The sequence below is a fragment of the Canis lupus genome, chromosome 2, assembly GCF_011100685.1.
Source record: "Canis lupus familiaris isolate Mischka breed German Shepherd chromosome 2, alternate assembly UU_Cfam_GSD_1.0, whole genome shotgun sequence".
In the NCBI taxonomy this organism is placed as follows: Eukaryota; Metazoa; Chordata; class Mammalia; order Carnivora; family Canidae; genus Canis; species Canis lupus.
In genome coordinates, this window is record NC_049223.1 from 72,640,281 (window position 1) to 72,668,059 (window position 27,779).

General features: G+C 50.1%; 3 protein-coding genes and 1 long non-coding RNA gene across 5 annotated transcripts in view; 2 read left to right on the forward strand and 2 right to left on the reverse strand.

Moving 5' to 3' along the window:
• LOC119870389 overlaps positions 1–8,452 on the reverse strand; it is a 29,507-nt gene extending 21,055 nt beyond the window's left edge. Inside the window, exons 1-2 of one of the 2 annotated variants that reach the window (XR_005355928.1) lie at positions 7,783–8,452; positions 6,025–6,109 (exon numbers count right to left, since the gene is read on the reverse strand). This is a non-coding gene — a long non-coding RNA (uncharacterized LOC119870389). The remainder of the gene's footprint in view (positions 1–6,024; positions 6,110–7,782) is intronic. The other variant, XR_005355929.1, reaches the window with a different exon arrangement.
• Positions 284–8,027, forward strand: GPATCH3 (G-patch domain containing 3). The gene is made up of 7 exons (XM_038531428.1): positions 284–755; positions 2,132–2,553; positions 4,906–5,080; positions 5,590–5,649; positions 6,432–6,553; positions 6,668–6,795; positions 7,289–8,027. Exons 1-7 carry the CDS (start codon positions 320–322, stop codon positions 7,503–7,505), a joined length of 1,560 nt encoding a protein of 519 aa, XP_038387356.1. The 5' UTR covers positions 284–319; the 3' UTR covers positions 7,506–8,027.
• On the forward strand, positions 8,201–18,897 carry GPN2 (GPN-loop GTPase 2). The gene is made up of 5 exons (XM_038531440.1): positions 8,201–8,817; positions 9,389–9,545; positions 11,932–12,092; positions 13,102–13,232; positions 16,647–18,897. Exons 1-5 carry the CDS (start codon positions 8,407–8,409, stop codon positions 16,717–16,719), a joined length of 933 nt encoding a protein of 310 aa, XP_038387368.1. The 5' UTR covers positions 8,201–8,406; the 3' UTR covers positions 16,720–18,897.
• Positions 18,898–25,451: 6,554 nt separating this feature from the next.
• SFN (stratifin) lies at positions 25,452–26,800 on the reverse strand. Its single transcript, XM_038531442.1, has one exon. It carries the CDS (start codon positions 26,698–26,700, stop codon positions 25,954–25,956), a length of 747 nt encoding a protein of 248 aa, XP_038387370.1. The 5' UTR covers positions 26,701–26,800; the 3' UTR covers positions 25,452–25,953.
• Between the last annotated feature and the right edge of the window lie 979 nt (positions 26,801–27,779).

Genomic DNA, 27,779 nt, shown 5'->3' on the forward strand with positions numbered 1-27,779 from the left:
ATGAACAACTGAAAAGGCTCTGAACGGCGAAAGCTGAGATGAGGTGTGGGAAATCCCCAACAACCAAAAAATCTTAAGAACTGCCCTTCTAATTTTATCACTAAAGCCTTGCGAACGAGATCTGTAAACCATTTCTCAGCATCGCCCGGCTTCTCATTGCGGGAAAGCGACCCGAAAGACTTACCCCAAACCTCCCCAGCTCCTCAACCACAAACCGGCCGACTAATTGCCGGTTACTCAGCATCGCAGAACAGAAGCCTCTGCGCCACTTGCGATATTCTCGCGAGAGTCGGTCACAGCCATCATGTGACAACCCAAGATGGCGGTGCCCGGCGAGGCGGAGGAAGAGGCGACAGTCTACTTGATAGTTAGCGGTATCCCCTCGGGTTTGCGCTCGGCCCAGCTCCGGAGCTACTTTAGCCAGTTCCGGGAACAGCGCGGCTGTGGCTTCCTGTGTTTCCACTACCGGCATCGGCCTGAGCGGGCTCCTTCCCAGGCTGCTCCCGACTCTGCCCTAACTCCTGTCGGCCAGGTTCTCGCCCAGACTTCCGTCACCGATGCCCACGCTCTCTCCACTCGGGACTCTGCTCCGGCCCAGACCCGCACCTGCTGCTGCGTCATCTCAGTACGGGGGGCAGCTCAAGCTCAGCAGCTTCTTCGCATGTACTCGGGCCGCAGGTGGCTGGATTCTCAGGGGACTTGGTTGCCCGGTCGTTGTTTCATCCGCAGACTGCGGCTACCTACTGAAGCATCAGGTACGAGTGGGAAAGATAATAGACCGAGCCTACTGGCCCTGGATCAGAGACACCTTTCCTAAGAGTTGATGAGGATAAGTCAGGTCTCTGATTATCAGACTTTTTAAGAGTTTAGATTATTTCTGGACGGAGCTTCAGGCTCAACTGCATGTTAGTCTTAGAGGGGAAAGAACAGGAAGAGGCCTAATGGATTGACCCTTCATTTTCCAATTAATTAGATTCTTCTGAGACCCTTTTCTCTGAGAGGTTGATATTGCACTGACACGGAAGGAAGAAAAGTAAATGAGGTTTCTGATTCTCTTATTGTCTGTCTTTATTGCATTCTTTGTCGCTTCTTACCCAGCCTTCTCTTAGCAAGATGCAAATGAAAAGACAATCTTTTTCATCGGGACAGCTCCCATTTTCATGGGAAATCCCTTTGATGGGGGTACAGGAAATACTGCAGAGACCTAACTCATTCAACAGATTGAGTTTATGTGCTACACATAATGTGACTCTAAGCCTTTTATTTTCGTATTGACTCCTTGCAACAATCCTAGAAGGTGGGAGCTATTGTTACCATTTTATAGGTGAGGGTACTGAGGGATACAGAAGTTATGTTACCTGCTCAAAGTTACAGAACTAGTAAGTGGCAGAGTCATACTACAAACCCAGGCACGTTGCCCCAGCACGTATGCTCTTTATCACCAAGTGGTGTGAGATGACAGAGGAGGGAAAAACTGATCTCCTATAGGTATCAGGAAATGTGGCTTTTCATCTGGATCAGAAAGATAACAGGAGTTTGTAGGATGGAACAGTGTTCAAGGCAAATGGCATTTGCAGAGATACAGACAGATGTGAAAACCCATGGAGGGGCATCCCAGGTGGCTCAGCGGTTTAGCACCACCTTCAGCCCAGGGCGTGATCCTGGAGACACGGATCGAGTCCCACATGGGGCTCCCTGCAGGGAGCCTGCTTCTCCCTCTGCCTGTGTCTCTGCCTGTGTCTCTGCATCTCTCTGTGTCTCTCATGGATAAATAAATAAAATCTTAAAAAAAAAAAAAAAGAAAGAAAGAAAGCCCATGGAACTTTGAGGGCATGTTAAATTGTTTGGTAGGGTTGAAGCACATGGTATGAGGATATGCAAGGAGTGGGGGTTGGTGGCAGTTGAGAATCAGCAGGAACCAGATTTGAAAGAGACTTGTGTGCCTGGCCTAGGTGATGAGAAATGGCATGTAATTATTGAGTAGTTCTGGTCAGGGAATGGAGGAAGTTACTCTGGAGAAGTCTGAAAGGGAGGAACAGCATTAGGCTAAAAGATTTGAACCAGTTTCTAGCTCAAGTGTTGCTGGAGGCTTCTAGGTTTCAAGAACCATTCTTTCCTCTTGCTTTCCAAGGTTTGGGCTCCTTTCCTTTCAAAACCCGGAAGGAGCTGCAGAGTCGGAAAGCTAAGAGTGAAGCTTTCACTTTGGCCGATCTGAAGCAACTGCCAGAGCTGAACCCACCAGTGCTGATGCCCAACGGAAATGTGGGGACTCCTCTGCAGGTCTTTTTGGAGTTGATCCGGGCCTGCCGCCTACCCCCTCGGATCATCACCCAGCTACAGCTCCAGTTCCCTAAGACAGGCTCTTCCCGGCGCTATGGCAACGTTCCATTCAAGTATGAGGACTCAGAGACCGTGGAGCAGGAAGAGCTTGTGTACACAGCTGAAGGCGAAGAAATACCCCAAGGAACCAGCCTAGCCGACATACCAGTCAGCTCCCATGGAGAGCCAGAGGAGGAAGGGGAAAACGAGGAGGAAGAGTCACACTCAGATGATGTGAGTACGGTGAGCTACCCTGTCTTTGCTGGCAGCTTAGAGAGGGTAATAGAGCATTAATACTATCACTCTTCAACTGCATATTACAATAGTTCTAAACATGCAACCTTCTCAGGAGGGTTCCAGAGTTAGAACTCCCTGACATTGAATATAAAACTGCATTTGCATGTGCATATATGCATTTCTCTGAGGGATTTTTATCAGAAGATTCTCAAAGGGGTCTTCTTTGCATTCTCTTAGAAGGAATGTGAGGAGGTTCCTGTTCTTTTTTTTTTTTTTTTTTTTTTAATTTATTTATGTTAGTCACAGAGAGAGAGAGAGAGAGAGAGAGAGAGAGAGCAGAGACATAGGCAGAGGGAGAAGCAGGCTCCATGCACCGGGAGCCCAACGTGGGATTCGATACCGGGTCTCCAGGATCGCGCCCTGGGCCAAAGGCAGGCGCTAAACCGCTGCACCACCCAGGGATCCCCTAGGAGGTTCCTTTTCATAGATGAAAATGGACCATCCAAGAGATAAAAGTCTTGTAAGGAAATAGAGGCAGAGCTGAGATGTGAACTTGGTCCCCTTTGCTGCTTGTCTAACCTCTGTGTGCTTTCATTATGTGGCTGAGAAGTCACCTCGATTTTCTGACCTTGAGTCTGTGGCTTGGACACTAGCCTCCACTCTAATTTTATCAATGAAATAGACATTTCTTCTACTTTTTTCCAAATTTGGTTGTTCATCCATAAAATCAGGAAAGGTGTGATTTTTGGGGGGGAAACTTGTGTGTGTGTGCATACTCTGGGTAAAAAAATAATTCATCTGTGTCTTCAAAGCTGCCAGCCTGGGGACGCCTGGGTGGCTCAGTGGTTGGGCACCTGCCTTCGGCTCGGGTCATGATCCCGGGATCCGGGATCGAGTCCCACATTGGGTTCCCTGAGAGGAGCCTGCTTCTCCCTTTACCTATGTCTTTCTCTCATGAATAAATAAATAAATCTTAAAAAAAAAAAAAAGCTGCCAGCCCAGAGTTGCTAACATCTGTACCACATCCTTAGTGTAGTACCATCTGGACTTTTTCCCCAGCAGCTGTTCTGCAGCAGTGATACCTGGGGCCTCCTGGGAGTTTAACTAGGACAGGTGCCCCCAAGATTTCAAGTCCAGAGTCATCCTATCATTCTGCAATTCCTAGCATTTGTACACACAGGCTAGTGCAGGATTCCAGAGACACTCCAAGATCCATTTCCTGCTTTGAAAGAGTCTAAAATCTCCCTGAAGAGAGAGAGAAGCAGTATCTGGAAAGACTGTGTGGCATGGCAACCTGGGTTTGAACCCTGGCTCTACCACTCTCTTGATGTATTATCGTGGATCAATTCACTTTACTCCTCTGAATCCAGGTCTCCTCGTCTGTAGAACGGGAATGATGATACTTACCTCACAGCATTATTGGGCTGATCAAAGGAGCTAAGTTATGAGAAGGGTCTGATACACAGTAGACAATAGGTATTAGTTGTTATCCCCTCTTTTTTTTTTTTTTTTTTTTGTTATCCCCTCTTTATGATGTAATGTATAGAGGCCTAAACAGTGTGTATCAAACTCCTCCAAACTGAGGAGTTCGGAGGCCAGCAAGAGTGCTGTGGGCCTCAGTGAAGGGGGCTTCATGTAGAACTGTACAACTTGAGGGATGAGGATTTGCCAGGTGAAGAAATGGTGGTGGAGGGCAGATATTTCCAGCAGGAAACAACATGGCTAAAAGCAGAGCGGTTAAGAGTCAGTCAGGGGATGCCTGGGTGGCTCAGCGGTTGAACGTCTGCCTTTGGCCCAGGGTGTGATCCCCGGATCCAAGATCGAGTCCCACATCAGGCTCCTTGCAGGGAGCCTGCTTCTCCCTCAGCCTATGTCTCTGCCTCTCCCTCCAGCTGTGTCTCTCATGAATAAATAAATAAAAATTAAAAAAACAAAAAGTCGGGGCAGCCCCGGTGGCACAGTGGTTTAGCACCGCCTGCAGCCCGGGGTGTGATCCTGGAGACCCGGGATCGAGTCCCACATTGGGCTTCCTGCGTGGAGCTTGCTCCTCCCTCTGCCTGTGTCTCTGCCTCTCTCTCTCGCTCTCTCTGAATAAATAAATAAATACATCTTAAAAAAAAAAAAAAAAAGTTGGGCTTGGGGTAGGGTGCCAAGTATGTTGAGGCACAAGGGATGGAGAGATGTGTAGGGCAAGGCCTGGAGGACCAAATATGTGCTGCTTTCTAAGAGAAATTTGGAAGAATGGAGCTGAGGGCCTGTCTCACAAGCCTCCTGTGCCAAGCTGCCCTCCATGCAGGCCTGAGGTCAGGAGGCTGGACAGGCAAGTCACCTCTCCCCACCTTCTCCAAGGACAACGACCGGGGTGAGGAGTGGGAGCGGCATGAAGCCCTGCATGAGGATGTGACTGGACAGGAGCGTACCACTGAGCGGCTCTTCGAGGAGGAGATAGAGCTCAAGTGGGAGAAGGGCGGGTCCGGCCTGGTGTTTTACACAGATGCCCAGTTCTGGCAGGAGGAAGAAGGAGGTAAGGCCAGAGGCAGGGGCAGGAGTGATCCCTGGTGCCTTTAGTCAGGGTTCTCCATTCCACATGGTGGATTCTCTGGCAGTGAGGCCATATAAAGGGCTATGGAAGAGGCTTACCTTGATTGTGTATGAGAGACCAGTCATCTTTTTTAGGGGTGGGAGGTTAGTGGAGTGGAGAAAAAAATGATACCACCCCACCCCCCAGAAGAGACTTAAAAATACAATCAAAAGCTCCAAGATGGGATGGCTGGGTGGCTCAGCGGTTGAGTGCCTGTCTTCAGCCCAGGGCGTGATCCTAGGGTCCCGGGATCAAGTCCCACATTAGGCTCCCTGCATGGAGCCTGCTTCTCCCTCTGCCTGTGTCTCTGCCTCTTTCTGTATCTCTCATGAATAAATAAATAAAATCTTAAAAAAAAAAAAACTCCAAGTTCTAAAACATATGTCTAAATTTAGATTGAATTCTGAACAGAACTGCGAGTCCTTAGCTTACTCTGTGCTTTTTATCTGCAGACTTTGATGAACAGACAGCCGATGACTGGGATGTGGATATGAGTGTGTACTACGACACAGGTACTGGGCCAGGGGTTGCAGTACGGGGAGGTAGAACTGGTGCCCTGGCCTTGCAGTGACACTTATGTGACACCCTGCTTAGCAGAGGCTGGGATGGAACCAGTTCCCTTGGGGTAGCCCACTGAGAGAGTTCCTCTCTTAAAAAATCTCCAGTTGTGTGCATTAAGTGCTGGTTGTGGACAGAGTCTTTTTCCTTTGTTTGTGGAGGAAGGATAGAGTCAGCCCTCAGAGAGCTCTGGTTCTGATGGGCAGGCCCTGGTAGAGTGGGAGGGTCAGGAGCTCAGGCTTTAAGAGTTTAGATTCTGGAGTCAAAAATGACCTAGGTGGGGGGTGGTGGTAGGAAGGGAATTCCTGGGTTCTAATTTCATTTCTCACCTTTTGGCTGTATGACTTTTCTGTACCAATCTCCTCATTTGTAAGATGGGAAAGGCAGGGTTCCTATTCTTGGCCAGCGCCCAGTCTAATGAGAGAAATAATAATAAAGTAATAAAACATGAGGGGCACCTGGGTAGCTCAGTTATTTGAGCATTTGCCTTCAGCTCAGGTCTTGATTCCAGAGCCCTGGGATCCAGCCCTGAGCCAGGCTCCCCACTCAGCAAGGAGTCTGCCCCTCCCCTTGCACGTGCTCTCTCCCTCTCTCTCTCTCAAATAAATAAAAAATAAAAATAAATAATAAAATACCCTAAAGATGAAAGTGTAAATCTTGTGAGGTCCTAGAAACCTGATTTTTCCCCCTTTCTGCTGAGAGAGACCCTTCTGCAAACTGAGCTCTACTTTCTCAGATGGTGGAGACAAGGATGCTCGAGACTCTGTCCAAATGCGTCTGGAACGGAGACTTCGTGATGGCCAGGAGGATGGCTCTGTGATCAGATGCCAAGTGGGCACCTTTGAGCGCCATACCAAGGTAAGTGCTGTGCCTAGCCTGTTGACTTATTTTTCTCCATCCCCATTCCTCACCCCTCCCCCCCACTCCCCACAAGAATCCCATACTCTTGAGTCTTCTCTTTTCCCTGCACAGGGCATTGGACGCAAGGTGATGGAACGGCAGGGCTGGGCTGAGGGCCAGGGTCTGGGGAGCCAGTGCTCAGGGGTACCTGAGGCTCTGGATAGTGATGGCCAGCACCCTAGATGCAAGCGTGGATTGGGGTGAGTATGACCAAGGGACTTGGCCCCAGCTAGCCTTTCATCTGTACCCTGGTTTCCCCCTTCCCTCTGGTTTTGGGATGGGTGCTAGAGACTCCTAGGGAATGAACTTCAAAGCAGAATTAGAAGGAAAAGGTAGATGTGGCACTATTTCTTTTTTTAGAACAAGCCCTAAGGCTTGACAGGATCCCTGATCTCCTGGGGGAGTCATACCCCCTGATCTGAGGAGTCTGGACTTCGTGATTGCCATTAGGGAGTGCCTATAAGTCACAGAATGGTGACAGTTGTTCTAAACTCTGTGTACTATTTAAACTGAAAACAGTATGTGAGACCCCAGGTTGCTGGCACTGTCAGTGAATAGATAAGGAAACTGAAGAGCAAAGATCCAAATTTAAAGGCTCTGTCTTGGGACAAACCAGACATGTAATAGCTGCTTCTCTGTCCTTTCCCAACCTATTAAGAGCAGCCCTCTGACCGTGAGCCCTTTTTAATGCAGGTACCATGGAGAGAAGCTACAGCCATTTGGGCAACTGAAGAGGCCTCGTGGAAGTGGCTTGGGGCTCATCTCTACCATCTATGATGAGCCCCTACCTCAAGACCAGGGGGAGTCGCTGCTCCGACGCCAGCCACCCACCAGCATGAAGTTTCGGTCGGACATGGCCTTTGTGAGGAGTTCCAGCTGTGCCTTGGACAACCCCTCAGAGCCTGAGTGACAGTTTTGGGGCCTTCCTTAGAATCACTCATACCTGCATAGTGGCAGCCCTCTGCCTTGGCCTTACCTCCCACCACAGCGCAAAGAACTTCGGGAGCAGCAATCTCTGCAGTGTGTTCAGGGTGCTTTATTTTGAACTTGCCTTCTGGCTCTCTACCTCAAGGGCATTCTTCCCAAAAGCCCCCCATCCTCCTCTTTTAATATTAGGACTTAAAGACCTTTCGTTGGCCTCCTAACCCAAGGCCGTTTGGTCTTGCCCACGTTGCCTCCCCCAGTACCTTGAAGAGCAGTATTGAATGAAGTTCTCAGCACAATCTTCGTTGGGGGTGGGGGGGGTGTCACTATAAAGGTCAGAAAGGCGGGGTAATGGACCTGGAAAGAGGACTCTTGGGCTTGGAAGAGTCGATCGTGGGGCGGGCGCCCCATCGCCAACCCCCGTAGCTGGCTGGGACCGGCAGCGGCAAGGCCGCGGGACGTGGCCCGGGTCTGCGACCTAACGGGATAATAAAAGTTTACCACCGATCTCTCTTTTTATCTTGTGATTTGGACCGGGGGAAGGACGGGAAAAGCTGGGTTAGGGTCCCCCACCCCACGGCCGTTCGCCGAGCGGGTAGAAACGCTCCGCGTGGCCACGCCCCTCGACGCCAAGTTGCGCCATCACCGTGGGGGCGGGACTTCCTCTCGGGCCGTCGCCGTTTCCGACGTCGTCCGGAAGTCGGGTTCTGATCCGGTGAGTACCGGGCCATTCGGCTCCTTTGCACCGCCAGGTTACCTGCGCTTTTTCTGGGGACACTCGGGCATCGCCGCCGGCCTCCGACGAGGTGCACGACGGGGGTCCTGTCGTCCCTCGGCTCGTGTCTTTGCCGAACTTACCCGGCTGCGCAGGGGCCCGCGTGCCGCCCATGGCGGGAGCCGCCCCGACCACGGCCTTTGGGCAGGCGGTCATTGGCCCCCCCGGCTCGGGCAAGACCACGTACTGCCTGGGCATGAGTGAGTTCCTGCGCGCACTGGGCAGGCGCGTGGCGGTGGTGAACCTGGACCCTGCCAACGAGGGGCTGCCGTACGAGTGCGCCGTGGACGTGGGAGAGCTGGTGGGCCTGGGCGACGTGATGGACGCGCTGCGGCTGGGGCCCAACGGCGGCCTGCTCTACTGCATGGAGTACCTGGAGGCCAACCTGGACTGGCTGCGCGCCAAGCTAGATCCCCTCCGCGGCCACTACTTCCTGTTCGACTGCCCGGGCCAGGTGGAGCTCTGTACGCACCACGGCGCCCTGCGCAACATCTTCTCCCAGATGGCACAGTGGGACCTCAGGGTGCGTCTTGGGTCCAGCAGGCTCCTTTTGCAGATGGAGGAACTGAGACAGGAAGGACAGATGCCACGCCCCCATGTCACACAGCGAGGTAGGGGCCGAGTCGCTTTGGAGTTTGGTGTGAGTTCGATTTTAGGCTCTGCCACTGACTCGCTGTGTGGTCCTGGGTAACTCAGTTTCTCTCTCTGAACCTCAGTTTCCTCATCTGCAGAATGGATGTGCTAGTACCCAATTTGGGATCATTGAAAATATGGAAGAGGTTATGTAGAAAGTGGTATGGTGATTGTTGTGACTTGCTGGGCAAAAGTAAATGACATAGAGTCATATGCAATCAGAGTTGAGCCAGTTGCCCACTGGGAGGCACCGTGCAAGGCATCTTGTAAGGAAAAATGCTCTATATCACCTGGCAGAAGGAAATGAGAGTCACTACCAGAATGAAGCAGAAACAGGAGGAAACTAATGGGGAAGACTTGCACTCTGTCCTCAGGAGTCCCAGTCTCTTGGGAAAGACTTAGGCTCTGATGTTTCCTGCCTCCCCAGGCCCACTCACCCTATCTCTTCTCTCCCCTTCCAGCTGACTGCTGTCCACCTGGTGGATTCTCATTACTGCACAGACCCGGCCAAGTTCATTTCCGTACTGTGTACCTCTCTGGCCACCATGCTGCATGTGGAACTACCCCATGTCAACGTCCTCTCCAAGATGGACCTCATCGAGCACTATGGGAAGCTGGGTGAGAGCTCCTCTTCTGGGCAGGCAAGGAGTCAGGAGTGAAACAGATCTCAGCTGAAGGGAGCTGCCTCCAGGGACCACGCACGGCTTGGTGATCATAGCCACAGGCAGGTCCTAATCCCTGCCTGTTTATTTTGTGCCACTCTGTGCCAGATACTGTTCTGGGCTTTGGGGACAAGAGAGCTATATAGTTGGTGGTATGTACTGCAAAGGAATTAAAACAAAGTGAGTGGTTGGGATTGAGGGGATTGAGCAGTGCTACCTGAGCTGAGACTGCCAAGGCAGAACTGTTCAAGACAAAGCGACCAGTAGGAAGAAAGTTCCTTAGGGAAAGAGCTTTCTGTGTTTAAGAAGAAAAAGGAAAAGGTAGGGGGGGCAGGGGAAGCCAAGAGCAGCTGAGGTAGTAGTCAGGGGAAGGGTGGTAGGAAACGAAGTCAGAGGGGTGGGCAGGGGCCAGAACCTGTACTGCGGAAGCACCAGGTAAAGCCACTGATGAATATTAAGCAAGGAGATAGCATTAATTAAGATGTCATTGTGGCTATTTTGTGGGGAGTGAATTGAAACGCGCAAGAATGCAAACAGAGATCCTTGAGGTTTTTACAGCAACCCAAAAAGAAGTAGTTCCATCCAAAACTCAAAAAATAGGGTTTGCTAGTGGATTGAACATGGAGACCAAGGAATTAAGGATGACTCTCAGGTTTCTGTTTGAGCCAGTGGACAGATAGAGGTCCCTTTGTCAGGGTGGGAAAGATTGAGGGAGAAGCAGGAGGCAGGGGAGTTGCTTAAGGGCCTCATGGCCAGCACTTTTTTCCCAGCAAAATTAGTGTGCCTAGCCAGGGCATCAGTTCCCTAGATAGCATCTCCAGCCACAAAGAAGCCTGGGGAAGAAAACCTGAAATGACTGGCAGTGAACAGGAAAAAGAGTTGTTAGAATCACGATGTCAAGCCATTGTCCAGGGAAGCCTACTGGCTGCCTGTCTGGACCTGGAGGGATGTCAGCACCCTGGAGGGCCTGCCTCAGCCCGGAGTCCTGGCCCATCTCTTGGTAAGCCCAGAAGCCCTCCCCCCCCCCTTTTAAAAATATTTTATTTATTTATTCATGAGAGACAGAGAGAGAGAGAGAGACAGAGACACAAGCAGAGGGAGAAGCAGGCTCCATGCAGAGAGCCCAATGTGGGACTCAAATCCTGGGTCTCCAAGATTGGGCCCTGGGCTGAAGGCGGCGCTAAACCGCTGAGCCACCCGGGCTGCAATAAACCCCATTTTATCTTTGCCCAGATTTGCAGTCTTCTCAAGCCCCTATCCCCACCCACCTTCACAGACTCCAGCTCAGATGGCTGCATGGTGGTCCTTGACCTTTTTAGCTCTGACTTCAGCCAGTCATCCTTATAAAAGACTGATGTGCAAACCGCATGAGGCCGTTGAGGCCCAGAGACATTACATGAATAACCCAAGGTCAGTCCCACAGCTAGCATGTTAGCTGACATGAAATCTAAGCCCAGGTGCACCTGGCTCCAACTGCTTCATTCCTGGAGAAGAATGTACCAGTCAGGCAATCCAAAAAGTTTTTTGGAATGCCCAGGACATTATTCCTTGCAGGCAGAGGGGTGACCATTTCTGATTAAAATACAGGAGGCAAAAAAAAAAAAAAAAAAGGAATATATATATATATATATACACACACACACACACACACACACATATATGAGGCAGAGGGGTGCCTGGCTGGCTCAGTTGGAGGAGTATGTCACTCTTGATCTTGGGGTTGTGAGTTTGAGCCTTACATTGGGTGTAGGGAGTGCATCAATCCAGCAGCCTGATTGCCTTCACTCACTTTGGGACAGATCAGTTGAGTAGCCCAAGACTCGAGTTTTCTGGCAGAAATGGGCAATGACTGAAAGGCCTGCTTTCTTTCTCTTAGAGGAAGTTTGCATTCATAGAACTCTGAGTCCTCTGGTCTGGTATCCTTATTTTACATTCAGAAGGAACAGGCCCAAAAAGGGAAAGTGATTTACACAAGAGGCACCCTATTAGGGGCCTTACAGGTCCTGGGGTACAACTACCTGCCTGTGAGCTCTGTGTGGTAGGGACCAAGCACTGTTCTTGGGACACATTCCATCTTGTTATTTATTACCATTCAACAAGTGCTTGTGTGTACTAGACACTGGGACTTAGAGCATTTAATCCGCACAGCAGGCCCATCTAGCTAGGAAATGGCAGAGCCAATGGGTAAAACCAAGTATTTTCTTTTGAGTAAGTACATTTCACTGTGTCAACAAATACTTGCTGAATGAATGAATGAATGAAGGAAGAAGGGAATATGATCCCTGTCCTTGGATCTTTTAGCCTGATGTCAGCTGCTCCTGAACACCAATTTCTCTCCTTAGCCTTCAACCTAGACTACTACACAGAGGTCCTGGACCTCTCCTACCTTCTCGACCACCTGGCTTCTGACCCTTTCTTCCGCCACTACCGACAGCTCAATGAGAAACTGGTGCAGCTCATTGAAGACTATAGTCTGGTCTCCTTCATCCCTCTCAACATTCAGGTACTTGGGACTAAGAGGCCTCTTCCCCATGCCTAGCCTATGCTCTGACAGTGCCTGGGATCTCACCAAGCCAAGGATACAGGAGACTTTGAGGGGTCAAACAGTGGGTCTTTGTCCTGGGTCCAACTATCATTCAGTCCCCCTTGGTTTTAGGACCAGTGGCTCTCATGGGGAGGGTTCCAGTAAAGAGAGTGAGCCAAACTTCAGCCCTATCTGTTTTGCTGGGTTCTCTATGCATGTTCCCACATCAGTGCAAAAATGGATGATTTCAGAAAGTTATCCTCAAGGCCAAAGACAGGTCTGTCAGCCTCCTTCAGGATGGGCAACTGCCTATTTGACTTTGCAAAGTAGTTCCCAACCAATGTGTGTGGACTTGAGCAAACTTGTCTCTTCCCTAATGCCACAGTTTTTTCCTCTAAAATGAGAAAGTGAACCCTACAATATTAATCATAACAACTATCACTTCTTGAGCACTTTCTGCACTAGGCATTGTGCTAAGGACTTGTACATGCATTATTTTGATCTTTCCTTCCCATCATGTGGTGTATGGACTGTTCTTATCACTATTCTGGAATAGCAAATAGGTTATATACATATTTATTGGGAGTCTACCATTAAGTAGACTAAGTACTGTGCTAGGCACTGAGGATTACCTCGACAAATAAGTCCCTGGCCTCATGGAGTACAAAGTCAAATAGGGGAGCTAGATGAGTTAATAATTTGTCAGTAGTAAGATGGTAGGATCAGAGCTGTAATAGGATAGATCCAGGAGACTGTGGGTGTGCATAGAGGAGCTTATCTGTTCTGATTTGAGTGGGTTGGTGGACAGGAAAGACAGGATGTAGTCAGGCCTCTAAGGATGTGTAGAACCATTCCAGACACAGAAGCTGCATGTGCAGAGGCTTCATGAGCAAGGTTGAGGGGGGTGTTTGGAGACTACAGGTGATTTGGTACATCAGTTCCACACACCTCTGTTTCACTCAAAGCTGTCTGTCTCCTCCCTGCCCAGGACAAGGAGAGTATCCAGCGGGTCCTGCAGGCTGTGGATAAAGCCAACGGCTACTGCTTCGGGATCCAAGAACAGCGAAGCCTGGAGGCCATGATGTCTGCCGCCATGGGTGCTGACTTCCATTTCTCCTCGTATCCTTGCTGTCCAGCCTCTTGGCTATAGCCAAGGGGAGACATGGGGCTCAGGGATGGCCACATCTACCCTTGTAGGTGACTGACTCCATGTTGACTAGTTGGTCTCCCTGGTGACTGTCTCTCAGGTGCAGAGGCTGGTCCCTTAGAAGGATTCAGCATTGATTGTACCTGAGGACAGAGGAGGATAGACTTAGTCCTCAGGTACAGAAGGAGCAGCAAATACAGATGCTGAGAAACGAAAGGGCCTTGGTCATTTGGGAGAGATGCAAGGGGGTTGGTTTGCTTGGTGTCCTGACTGTGAAAGGGTAAGAGGGATGTATGGGTGCAGGGGCAGTAGTGGACTTGCAGTGGGGGCCTCGTGTGCCCTGCTGATGAGTGTGGACTTCAGCTCGTGGGTGGGTAGGGTGAGCCAGCATAATAAGGTTGTGTGGAGTGTGACACGATCAGGTGTACATTTTTTAAAAAGTCCCTTCAAGTGCAGAAATTGCATTTAAGGGATGCAAGTGGGGGCAGGAGAGTGTTTACAGTCTGCAGATGAGAAGAGATGAAACAGTAAGAATAGGAAGAAGGGTGTGAACTGGATGAAAGGATATGGATTACCGGAGTTCGCAACCAGATGGTTATAGGATAAACGGAAGTAGGGCAGAAGTTAGACTGCCAGGTTTCTGGCTATACAGCAGTATGGTGTGGCAAGAAAAGGAAGAGGAGAGGGCAGGTTTGTCATATGAGTGGAAGGTATGGGCCCTAGCAAATGTGCTGTATTTGAGGGGACTATGGGACAGCCAGAGCTGTCTGGGAGGCAGCTGGACCTTCAGACCGGAGCTGGATTAGTGACCGTTGGGGTGGAGCTAAGGTCCTGTGTAGGCCACATGTGAGGCAAGACAGGGAAATCCAGGCCCATAGGATAGTTTCAGATATTTGCCTTCAGCACACTGGAGGCAAGGGGGGCTCCAGAGTCCTGGATATGGAGGAAACAGAGCTCCCAGGGAAACAGGTTAGAAATGGTGGCAGCAGAGTGCCCAGTGCTCCCTGAAGGGGTCGAGTTGTTACCTCACACCTGCGGTTATTGGCAGCACATTCGACTGCATGTGCTCAGCGCAAAAGGGAAGGGGCCGTTCCAGCAGCACTCTGATTTTTCACACACTGTGCATTACTTTATGCATTCGTACGTGTTATTATGCAAGATTCTCCATATGAAACTGTATACTTTTTAATAGATGATTGAAGGAATTTTCAAGGGTATTTTTAACCATACACTTATGTGCTGGTTTTACATTCTGTCCCCTCCCCTAATCTTCTTAAGGTTCAACTTTAGTCTGTGTATAAGATAATTAAGGATTGGCATAAAGAAGGGGAAAGTCAGCTCTGCCAATGAGTGGGTGGGTAAGGAAAGCTTCATGGAGGTGGTGGCACTTGAGTTGCATTACCTTTTTTTTTTTTAAGATTTTATTTATTTATTTATTCATTCATTCATTCATTCATGAGGGACACAGAGAGAGAGAAAGAGGCAGAGACACAGGCAGAGGGAGAAGCAGGCTCCATTGCAGGGAGCCTGATGTGGGGCTTGATCCCGGGACCCCAGGATCACGCCCTGAGCCAAAGGCAGATGCTAAACCACTGAGCTACCCAGGTATCCCTGTTTTATTTATTTATTTCAGAGAGAGAGAGAGAACATGAGCAGCAGGAAGGGTAGAGGGGGAGGGAGAAGCAGACTCCGTGCTGAGCAAGGAGTCTGGTGTAGGGCTTGATCCCAAGACCCTAGGATTGTGACCTGAGCCCAAGGCAGACACTTAATCAACTGAGCCACCCAGGTGCCCAAGTTGCATTATCTTAAAGTAAGGATTAACCAGGCTGATTAAAAGGGTAAGAGAATTCAAGGCAGAGAGAACAGTATATACAAAGACGTGGCGGTTTAAAGTTGAGGTATGTCTGGGGGTTTGCAAGTAGAATAGCATGACTTGTGGGCAGGACAGGGCTCTGAGTGGGAGCAGTGGCAGAGCCAGACAGATGGTGAGATAGAATGCAAGGTTTCGTGTGCCCTGCTCAGGAATGTGGGCTCAGGTTGGAGACGAGGCAAGTTTGAGATAATTACATGTCAAGCAAGGTGGTTTCCACTCATCCTGAGTGATCCTCAGGGTCGACTAGCACAGGAACAAGGCATTACCTCCTGAGGAAAAGTGAAGGGGAAGGGGCACAGGTTCAAAGTCAGTTTGAGTAGAGGTGAGATGAATTTGGGTGGAGAGATCTGTAAGAGATGGAGAAGAAGGTCTGTAAGCTGACATCATTTGGTGGGCTACATACTCTGCTTGCAGGATCACATTTAAACCTCATTCAATCCCTTTTTATAGATGAGGCAGTTGGGGCTCTGAGAGTGACAGGTGCAAGGCTTCTCCCTGGATGTGTTGGAAGAACGGTTCAAATCCCAGTCTCCCTGGTTGTAGAACTTTAGTTTCTGAGACTGGAGTCATCTAGTAGAAAAAGCCATGGTGGCCAACCTACCATGGTCAACTGCCATCTCCTTCTCAGACGCACACCCCGACCTCAGGCAGCCAGCCTCACAGGGCTCCCTCAGGAGTATCACAGTCTTTTCCTCTGTGAATCTGATTTGTATCCTTCCTGCTTCACTTTCCTGCTGTCCCACAGAGAGGAGGACGACACCCAATAGCCCAAGAGGAAATTCATTGCTATCTTTGAGTTCCCCTGAATTCCTTCCCATGGCAGAAGAGAAGTCAAACACTTACTGAGCACCTGCTGTATGCCAGGTGCCATACTAGGCATTTTATATTTGTTGTCTCATTTGATCCTCACAACAGCTCCATTTTACAGATGAGAAGAAAGGAAGTGTAAAATCAGGATTTAAACCCCAAAGTGGGGGCACCTGGGTAGCTCAGTAAGCTGGGTGTCTGTCTTCTGCTTAGATCATGATTCCAGGGTCTTGGGATCAAGTCCCACATCAGGCTTCCTGTTCAACAAGGAGCCTGCTTCTCCCTCCCTCTCTGCTGCTCCCCCTGCTTGTGCATAGGTGCTCACAGTCTCTCTCTCTCTCTCTCTCTCTCTTTGTCAAATAAATTAATAAAATCTTTTTAAAAATAAGTAAATTGAATAAACCCCCAGTGGTCTGGCTCTGGAGCATGTGCCCTAACACAGCCACAGGGTTAGTGCTCTCTGGTCCTTTGATTCTCAGCAATATGAGGAAAAGACAAATATAGGAGCATTTGGGCCTGGATGTTTTGAGGGGCTTCTCAGACCCAATTAATTCCTGTTGTGTGGAGCTATAATGGTGAGAAAGGGAGAGGAATGAGAGCAATCTGCCAGACATGGCTGGAGAGCCAGCATCAGTAGAGGTCAGATCCTGCCCAGATTAGTTCCCATCCTTCCCTCTGTTACCAACCTTGACACGCTCTCCCTCAGTACCTTGGGCATCCAGGAGAAGTACCTGGCACCCCCAGACCAGTCCGTGGAGCAGGAAGCCATGCAGCTGTAGCAGCAAGCTGGGCTCTAGAGAATGAGAGGCTTAACCCAGCATTGGAGACAATGGCAGTTCCCACTGACAGGACAGCCCAGCCAACTGCAGATCCAAGAGCAGCCTTCCCAACTAGAGCACCCACCACCCCCTCCGTGGTCAAGAGCTCTGGATGTGTGGCCAGGAATTCAGCATTGGCCCCACTTGGGCTATGAAGGAATATGCTACAAATACAAGAGTTTATTTTCTACTTTTTGTGACTTCTAAACTTTCTTCAACCATCTAGGCCCAGAGAGTTGAGGCAGAACAAAAGAATGTTACTTTTCTCAGAAGAATTCTGTTTGTTTATACAGGGCAGTGTTTCCCCCCAAAGCACAGGATTGTGCTAGAGGACTGACACCCAGTCTCCAGGTGCGCGACTTTGTTAATTTTCGGTTTTAGTCTAGACTCAAGCTGGAGCTTTCACAGGCAACACTTCCTAGCAGATCTTATTTTCATGGTATTTATTTTATGGTTTTGTTCCTTTTTGGGAAGTGTTAACCAGTTTTCCATTTATACGAGTGATTAAAAGTTTACTTTGAAATTGTTTATAAGAAGTGAGTTATTTAAAGAAAAATATTAAGTACATAACGTGACATCCTGAGGAATGTGGCAAACACTAAGGGCTTGAAGTTGGAAGAGTGGTGGTTACTTTTGCTCTTCTTGCAAGTGGTTGGATGCAATTCACGTTTTCAACCAATAGGTGGCATCCCAGGCCTTTTTAATTTTATTTATTTATTTATTGCTTGCTTGCTTGCTTGCTTGCTTGCTTGCTTGCTTGCTTGCTTGCTTGCAGTCACAGCCTGGAGGCAGCAGGGGACAGATGGCAGTTGTGCCAGAAGTCTTATTTGCAGACAGTTGGTCCTGTTAACACACGGGAAGGGCTTGGCATTTTACAAAGTGCTTCCACACACATGGTTCTCATGTGGCTCTCACAGCAACTCCTGGAGATTTAGACAAATCAGGATATTATGAAGCCCCATTTTACAGTGAGGAAACAGATGAGTTTGAACTTTGGTCAACCAATAATTATTCTCATTGTTCGCTTTGCTGACTTCTTAATTTTGAGTTCTTAATGGTGAAAAGTCACATCCCTTCTCCCACAGGATCTATAGCCAATCAGGAGAAAGAATTTAAACACCTATAGAGTATTACTGAATCACAAAGGCAAGATAGGTCACAGGTGGTTTGGGCAGTTGGAAGAATTCCACTTAGGAAAATCTGTTCACAAGTGGCATTGAGAGGGGGATGACTGAGCTTTGCTTCCCAATTGGGGGAGTCAGAGCAGAAGGCAAAAGTAGGGGGGCTATGAGGAGGCTCCTCCAACTGGATAAGTATGAAAGCAGCCAACCTCCACTCCCACGCCTGGCCCTATAGGGGATAATAACCAGGTGCTGCTTCCCCAGCCTCTTTCATCTGAGAAGTTCAAAGCACCACACCCCTATTAGTACCCTACAGTAGGTGGGGAGTATCAACAGAGCAAGCCAGGGAAACTGAGGCCAGGAGACACAGCCTAGGGATGGCTGTGAGTCACTGGTGGGGCCTGAGCCCAAGAATCCTGACGCCCAGGTCGCTGGACAAATCCCTCATCAGGTCGAGTGTGAGGGTGGGTGCTGTTTTTGAACATAGTACCAATAGCTTTGGTCTGGGTTTCTGATGTTTACCCCATCACCCTGGCTCTCACCAGAGCAAACCAGCTGGAAGGAAGGTGTCATTTGAACTTGATGACCTCAAATCCAAGCACTGTCAGCATGTAGTCTCTGCAGTCATGGAGTGAGGAAAGATGGAGGTCATCCAAACCTTAATTTTTCAGGCCTTGGTTTGACAATAAGGGTGTTTTCTACTCCAGTAAATGGAGCTCTGTTCACCTTCTACTGATGGCAAAATGATTTTCTGTTCCCTTGCCATGGTGGGGAGGGGACAGCACGATGAAGAAAAGAAGAGACACCTAGGTCGATCTGTTTGGCATGAAACCTGTGGAGTATGAAAAAGACCATCCTCTGATTTGACTGGCATGCGGCAACCATTCTTGAGATTTTTTTTTCTTTCCTGATAGAAAAGTAAAAAACTTGGGAAATGAAAATAGGTCACCTATAATCCTGTAACATATCAATAAGCAAAAATATTTGTAATCTACAATAAATTTTCTATTCAAATGTATAAATACATTTTGGTTTTTGGTCTTATTTTTCTGTACATTCAGAAGGATAGCTATAGCATTTGTATGAGTGGAATATGTTATACTTGCTTTGTAACCTTTTTTTTTTTTTTTTAGTTAACACTATTTCATGCAATTAAAAACATAAAGACTTTTTTAGTGTCTACATGATAATATTCCATGGTAAGGCTATGACATTGTTCACCTGTCCAGACTCCCGTGGTTATCCGAGTCATTACCAGTTTTTTGCTATTGTTAATAGGGCTGTGATTACATCTTTATACTCAAATCTTTGTCTTGAGTCTCTGATTTTTAACTTATGATTAAGTCCAAAAATGAAACAGCTGATGTTTCCCAGGTTCTGGATTCATATTGCCAAAATGCCTTCCAGAAAAGTGGCACTTTGCATTTCCCAGGCACCGTCTGAAAGCACTCTTCTCACTTCCAGACCTCACTTGGCAATCATGAACAACTTCTGGAGGGAGGAAACGGAAACTATCTCTGAATGCCTTAGAAGGGACCTTATGGGTCATCTCTGCTAACCACTGACATTAAGATATATGCATTTACTGGCTCTGAAGTGAGGATTCCCCCCAAAATTGGAAGATACTGTTTGGAACTTATCAGAGGCCACAGCTAATTGGAAAGGCTTCCAGCCCAGACAAAGAGGCTTAGGAGTGAGTGTGACGCCCTAAAACCCACAGAGCTGAAGCACAGCCAGTCTGCTCTCAGCTGTTTCTGAATTAGCAAAATGCTCATCCACAGTTGGCTGAGAAAGGAAGCCTGATCCCATTAGAGTCTTTGGGAAGGTCTCAGAGATTCTCTCTCCTTTCCCAGGGCTCCTGAGTGATGGCAGACCCATCCCAGCACTGCCAAGATCCATCCTGTTTTTGAAAGCAATATGGAGGCCCAACTACCCAGAATCCTGGAGGGAAATTCTTTTGCAAGCTGAGTAGCCCCCCTACTCTTTTCCCTTTTCTTTTTTTCTCCCTCATCCCTGGCTGTTGAGGCCTCACCTAGCCTTTAGGAGGAAGAGTCCCAGATTAGGGCACACTTCGATGGCATCAGACCTGCTGAGGGTAGGGGAAAACCATACTCATTTCCAACCCATTGTGTCCTTCATTTCCAGCCAAGAATCCAACTTCAGACAGCCCCAGATGTCCAGGTGGCCTAAGACTGAGGAGCTATGGGGGGGATGGGCTGGGGACTTGGAGCCCAAATGAGGTGAGAAAAAGTATTGGTAAAGTCCTCTGGGGGATCCCTGGGTGGCTCAGCGGTTTGGCGCCTGCCTTTGGCCCGGGGCGCGATCCTGGAGACCCAGGATCGAGTCCCACGTCGGGCTCCCGGCATGGAGCCTGCTTCTCCCTCTGCCTGTGTCTCTGCTTCTCTCTCTCTCTCTCTCTCTCTCTCTCTGTGTGACTATCATAAATAAATAAAAAAAAAATTTAAAAAAAAATAAAAATAAAGATTTATTTATTTAGTTATGATAGACACACAGAGAGAGAGAGAGAGAGAGAGAGAAGCAGAGACACAGGCAGAGGGAGAAGCAGGCTCCATGCCGGGAGCCCGACGTGGGACTCGATCCTGGGTCTCCAGGATCGCGCCCCGGGCCAAAGGGCAGGCGTCAAACCGCTGAAGCCACCCAGGGATCCCTCTTTTCTTTCTTTTCTTTCTTTCTTTCTCTTTCTTTTCTGCGAGGGAGGTTGTTCTTTCGGGAGGAGGGAGGGAGGGAGGAGTATGGTGGAGGGGGAGGGAGGGTTTTTTCCTGAGGGAGGGATAGTCTTTCTTTCGTTCTTCTTTCTTTCTTTCTTTCTTTTCTTTCTTTCTTCTTCTTTTTTTGCTTTTTTTTCTTTCTTTTCTTCTTCTTTTCTTTGTTCTTTCTTCCTTTCTTTTTTCTTTCTTCTTTCTTTCAGATTTTATTTATTTACTTGAGATAGAGAGAGCACGAGCAGAGGGAGGGGCAGAGGGAGAGGGAGAAACAGACTCCTTGCTGAGCAGGGACCACCCCCCACCCCAAGATCATGACCCAAGCCCAAGGCAGATGCTTAACCAACCGAGCCACCTAGGCTCCCCTCTCCCAAAAATTAAGTCCTACCCATGGTCACATAGCGTATTCTGAGCTACCTATCAGGCCCCTCTACAGTGAGACAAGGATATTTCAGGTTAACTTTATTTGGGGGAAGAAAGGGGAGTGGGGGATGTGTCTTCCTTCTCTTTTAACAAATACTCATGGCATGACATAATCTGATGTATTAAATATTATACCTAGCCACAGACTGAAGACTCCATGCTTTTCAGAGTCTAAGATTTCCTCTTTTATCTCTAGACAGATAATGAGTTAAATTTCCCAGAGAGCAGTAAGGAGAAGATTGGGTGGAGATGAGAGATGAATCAGCCTCTGACACCCCCAGGGTGACATACCTGTCTGCTGCCCCCACAGACATTCCTGGCTCCTGACTCAGTGGGTAGGTGGGGCTAGGGGGGGTTCTGAGAGGAGCGGCACCTGCCCTGCAGAAACCTGCCTTCCTCCCCCTCTCCTTCACAGCAGGGAGAAGGGGTGCGGGAGGCCCTGTGAACAGAGTGAAGAATTGAAAAGAACAAAGGATGTAACCAGGGTAAGGAAAGTTTAACTTGGTGAATGTGCCAGGAAATTGGCCCACTGCACAGTCTTTTCTCATTGAAGACAATTCCTTTCTGCTGGGCCCTAGGGTGGCATTAGATTAAGAAGCCTTTCTTAATTCTTAGAAAGTCCAAGATACAAGCAGGGTAGCATAACATAATGCGGTTCTTTTCAAACTTATTTTTAACTCATGAAACTCCAGTATACAAAACAGACATATGTGTGGCTATTTTAGCCAAAGTGTGTGGGAACAGGGGAAACCCAGACTGCTGGGCTCCTGCCCTGTGGCAGTTTATAGGGAACCCTCTAAACACAATTTAGAAACAGCTGTTGTCGTTTAAAAATCATGGGCCTTGGAGTTAGATTCGTTCCACTCCCCAGACACACATGTTAATTGTATAACCTTGGTTATTAGGTTATTTAGCTGCTCTGAGCCTCAGTCTCTTCATATGCAAAACAAAGATGATAATATGTATTGCTGCGAGGATCAAGGTATGAAAGTGGCTGGCACATGGCAGTCATGCCAGCTGCTATCATTACTGTACTCTGTTCTCTAGGAAGAAGTGGGGCGTGTTGGTCAGATGTGCAATCTTGGTGCAAGCATCCAAAGTTAAGTTTTTGAGGCACCTGGGTGGCTTGGCAGTTGAGCATCAATCTGCCTTTGGCTCAGGTCGTGATCCCAGAATCCTGGGATTGAGTCCCACATCGGGCTCCCTGCATGGAGCCTGCTTCTCTCTTTGCCTGTGTCTTTGCCTCTCTCTCTCTCTCTCTCTCTCTCTCTCATGAAGAAGAAAGAAAAGAAAAAAGAAAAGAAAAGAGAAAGAAAAGAAACCAAGGACATAGCTGTAAACCCAGAAGTAGAATCAACTAAATATGAAATCATAACTGAATAAATGTTCTTGTATAAATGAAAGGAGTTGGTAGGATAGCATATCCAAAGCTCTGTATATGTGTTAGAAGAAGAGGGGAGGTAGCTAATCATCTTCTGACCTGAAGATGGGTTTTGAAATTTGGAAAACAAGTGGAAAAAGTTAAGCTGAGATAAAATGCACATGCCATGAAATTCATCTTTCTCAAAAGACAAATACCATCTGATTTCACCCATGTAGAATTTAAGAAACAAAACAGATGAACATAGGGGAAGGGAAGAAAAGAATAAAATAATATAAAAACAGAGAGGGAAAAAAAAAAACAGAGAGGGAGGCCAACTCTTAACTATAGGAAACCAAGGGTTGCTGGAGGGGAAGTGGCTGGGGGGATGGAGTCATTGGGTGATGGGCATTGAGGAGGGCATTTGATGTAATGAGCACTGGCTGTTATAATCAATTGATGAATCACTAAATTCTACCCCTGAAACTAATAATATGGTATATTAGCTAATTGAATTTTAAAAAATCCTTCTCAAGTGTACAGTTCAGTGGTCTTTAGTATTTTCACAAAGTTGTGCACATCAACACTTTAAGTTTTTATTTATTTAAGTAATCTTTACACCCTATATGGGGCTCAAACTCACAACTCTGAATCAAGAGTTGCATTCTCTTCAGACTGAGCCAGCTAGGCACCCCAATAACAACACTATTTGAATCTGGAACATTGCCTCACCTCAAAAGAAATTCCGTACCCATTAGCTGTAGGACTGAAAATTTTTAAATGTCAAATTTAGGTCAGGGAGAGATGGCAAGAGATGCTCACTGAGACTCCACCCTGGGTAATAGAAAGTTTTAGAGAGATTATGTCATAAATGAAAAGATCTGGGACTTTCATGGCCAGAAGCTGGTGCCTAAGCCTGCTCACACCTAGCCATCTGATTTGGTGATACTCCAATCCACAGCATCTGCTTTTGAAATCTGTCAACACCAACACATTACCCTGGGGTAGCTCATTTCTTTCCCCATACAGGACAACCAAGAGTGGTATAGGATAGACAAAAGTCAGACTGAGAGAAAAGAAAGAAGTTCCTTTCCCAGGACCTACCTCATTAAGAGAAAGTCACCAGACCTGTCTGGTAAGAGAAACTGGGTCACTTCCAGAGCTGAGAAAGAGTCACTTGCCCTAGCCTAGAATCTCTGCCTGCTTTGGAACCTTGAAACCCAACACCCTTCCAGGAAAGGAGAGGAGAGAACTGGGGACTCAGAAGGCAGCAGAGTGGTCCTGCCAGCTTCTCCTGTAGAATTAGTAGCTCTGATACTTCAATTTCGAGTCTCATGGGTGTGACCAAATTTGGATTCTGGGGAACCTGATGAGGCTGCACTGAGTTCCCCGCATCATGCAGTGAGCATGCAGGCCAGTTTTGGCAATAAAGCTACTTCTCGGAATCCCTGAGATTTGGCCTGAGAATTGGCACAGAGACAGATAAATCCTAGACTACTGATGCTGGAAGGTTCAATCATAGCTAACATATATTAAAGATGCACTGTGGACTACTTTACATGCATTTATTTTTTTCAAATTTCATAGCAAATTTTTATTTTTTAGATTTCATTTATTCATGAAAGACACAGAGAGGCTTAGGCAGAGCCACAGGCAGAGGGAGGGGAAGGCTCCCTGTGGGGGGAGCCTGATGCTTGACTCCACCCCAGGACCCCTGGATCAGGACCTGAGCCAAAGGCAGAAGCTCGGCCACTGAGCCGCCCAGGCGTCCCTTGATCCCCATTTTACAAACGGGGGCACAAACTAAAGCAAAGAGCCTCGGTCTAGGAGGGCTGGGATTCAAACCCGGGCAGTTTGGACACCACACTTTTCGTTAAGACTTTCGTCCAAACCCTTTGATACAGAGGGGGAAACTGAGAGCCAGAGAGACTTAATGGCTTTTCCAAAGTCGCACAGCCCGTCGAGGACAGTCCCAACCCGTGGGGCTCAGGGCTGCCTGGACCCTGCGGCGCCGCGGGGACGCCTCGGGGGCCGCGCAGCCGACCCGCCCGCGCGGCCCGCAGGTGACTCAGAGGGCGGGGCCTCCGCTTCGCGCACAGCCCGCCCCGTCCCGCTGCTCCGCGGACCCGAGCTCTCGGGCCGGGCGGGTGGCGACTTGTCTGAGTGAAACCGGGAAAGCGCTGCCCCCGGCGCTGGCCGGGCGGCCGGGGCCCCTCACGCGGGCTGCGCGTCGCGACGCCGGCGGGGCCGGGCTGGTGGCGGGAAGACGCCCCGCGCGCGTTCCGCCGCGCTCTGCCCCATTGGCCCGCCGGGCCCGGGGGGCGGAACCCCGAGCAGCTCCGTCCCGGGATTGGGCGGCATCGGCCTCGGGCCCGCCCCCGCCCCGCCCCCGCCCCCGGGCCGTGGAGGTGGGAGCCGGCCAGCTGGCCGCGGGTCCCGGCGTGTCGGGGCCGCGGGAGGGGGCGGAGGCGTTGATCTGGCCCGGCCTGGGCGGGCCTCCGCCCCCCGCGGCCCTGCCCACCCCGCCCGCGGCTCCTCCTCGCCGGACCCTTTCTTTCCGTCCCCGAGTCGGAGCGCTGGGGGCGGGGGCATCCCCTCTCAGATACGGGCTTTTAATGGCGGCGCAAGCCTCTACCCAGATTGTGCTCCCCTCCTCTCAGATCTGAGCACTGGATGGGCCTCTAACTCGCTTTCAAGGCCGGGGTGCTCGCTGCGGCTCACTACAACCTGTCCTTGTCGCTCGGACCTCACACCTGAGAGGCTTTCCTGTCCCCTCAGATCTGGACTCTTCAGCCCCCCGCCCTGCAGCCCTAGAGCAGCCTTAGGGCCGCCTTTGCGCTCCCCCGACCGTCCGGGACCAGACCAGCTTGCTGGGGGCCACCCTGATGGAGAGCTGGACCTCCTGCCCCCCAGCCTCTCACCTGGGGTCACTGGCTCCAGAGTCTTGCCTGTGGGTCCCTGAGCCAGCCCCGTGAGAGGTCAAGGCCCTAAATCAGAAGTCAAGGTCTCTAAATCATAAGCCAGTCCTTGTCCCATCGCTTCGCCAATAACTGGAAGAGACAGGAGGAGTGTCACAGGGGAGCTTTATTGAGAGGAAACAGGGTCACACCCAGCAGACATGCTTTCCCTTTCATCCGGGTCTTGCGCGCTCTCACTCGTGCTCTCACTCGCTCTCGCTCTTTCACACACACACACTCATCTCCAGGCTCTGCCATACAGTCCAGCTCTCAGCCACAAGGGTGGGACACTCCTCAATTCCTAAGATTCAGAGGCAACGGGGGGCAGGAGGGAGGCAGGAGGGGGAGGAAGTGGCCCGGTTGGCGGTGGGGTTTCGGGGAGGGGTGCGGAGAGCAGGGGTGGGCGGGCCCCGACAGCGGCAGGAAGAGCGAGTCCCCCGGCCCTAGCCGGCCTCAGCTCTGCTGCTTCCTCTCCTCGGAGCTCTCGTGAGCAGGAGGCAGAGCATTGGGGTAGGAGGGTCGGGCCTCGCACCCCACACTAGTCCTCTCTGCCACGGGCGGGCGGGGTGCTGGAGAGGGCAGGGCGCGGCGGGGAGGGCGCGGTGGGCGGCTCAGCTCTGGGGTTCCTCGGGAGCCTCGCCCCCCTCTTCCCCGGCGTTGTCGGCGGTCCACAGCGTCAGGTTGTCTCTCAGCAGCTGCATGATGAGGGTGCTGTCTTTGTAGGAGTCCTCGCTGAGGGTGTGCAGGTCAGCCATGGCCTCGTCGAAGGTGGTCTTGGCCAGTGAGATGGCCTCCTCGGGGCTGTTGGCGATCTCGTAGTGGAAGACAGAAAAGTTCAGGGCCAGGCCCAGGCGGATGGGGTTGGTGGGTGGCATCTCCTTCTTGCTGATGTCCATGGCCTCCTGGTAGGCGGACCGGGCTGAGTCAATGATGCGCTTCTTGTCGTCACCAGTGGCCACCTCGGCCAGGTAGCGGTAGTAGTCGCCCTTCATCTTCAGGTAGAAGACTCGACTTTCGGCATCCCCGGCCTCCTTGATGAGGTGGCTGTCCAGCAGGCCCAGCACCGTGTCACACACGCCCCGGAGCTCGGTCTCCACCTTCTCCCGGTACTCTCGCACCTCCGGGCCCTTCTCTTCCGAGCTCTCCTCATTGCCTTTCTGCTCGATACTGGACAGGACCCTCCAGGCAGCCCTCTGGCCCCCCACCACGTTCTTGTAGGCCACCGAGAGCAGGTTTCGCTCTTCGCAGGACAGCTCCTCACCCTTTTCCACGGCGCTCTTCATGAAGGCTGCCATGTCCTCGTAGCGCTCAGCCTGTTCTGCCAACTTGGCCTTCTGGATCAGACTGGCTCTCTCCATGGCTCTGGTGACAGACAGGCGGCGGGCTAACTGGCTGCCTTGAAACCGATGCCGGATTCTGTGCCTCTCCTGCTCTCTGCCTGCCTTTTGGCTGGAAGGTCTGGCCCCAGAGAGGGGTGGGGAGGGACCGAGGGCGGGGCTGGGGCCCGGGACCTGCCTCCCTCTGGTCTTCTCCCCACACCCTTTCCGGCTCTTCCTTAAAGGTAAAAGGCTGGGATGTAGGGTGAGTCATCGGGGCTCAGTCTGCGGGAGAACTCCGCCGGGCGTCGGCCCCACCTGCACAGGACACCTTTCCAAGCTCCAGGCTGCCCCCTCTTGTTCGGTGCTTTGATTCCATGAGTGCCCACCCAGATGCCCCAGTTTCTCAAATCAGATCCTCCTTCATGGTGTTCTTCCAGGGGCCAGGGATGGCTTCAACCAAGTGGCCGCTTCAGCCTGGCTAGAGCGCATGAAGACAGGTGCACCCAGGAGGATGGGGTTCTTAATCCTACCAGGTACATTTTCCACCTTGGTTTGGGTGAGATAATTATGTTTAGGTAGGGCTGTAGTTTCCCAAGCACCTTCACAGCCACGATTGGATTGAATCCTTACTATGTCTCTGTGAGATGGGCCAGACTATGACTTTTACTCCCACTTTAGAGGTGGGAATGCTAAGGCTCAGAGAGGGATGAGATTTGCTCAAGGTCACACAGCTAATAAATCCCCTGTATCCTACTTCCTTTGGCTTCTCTCGTCAAGGCCTCTGACTTGTAAGCTCCAGACTGTATTTAGAAGTGAAATCCAGGCTTCTTCCGGAGTCTACCTGAAATGGTTCTCTCCCTTGGTCATCACCCCCCCTCAGGGTTCCCTCTGAGGTCCCAGAATGCACAGGTGGCATCGTTCAGGGTGCCACTTAATGAGGTATTTAATGAGCGGCCCCTGACGCTCCAGCCCAGCCTTTGTAATTAGTCATCCAGTAGGTTTGTTGGACACCTTCCCCATCACAGCACAATTTTCCCTTTCAAGTTGGTGGCCTGTTACCACTTGTTTGAGGACCTACCCTCTGGCTCTCCACGCCAGGTCACCTACCCCCTCCAAGC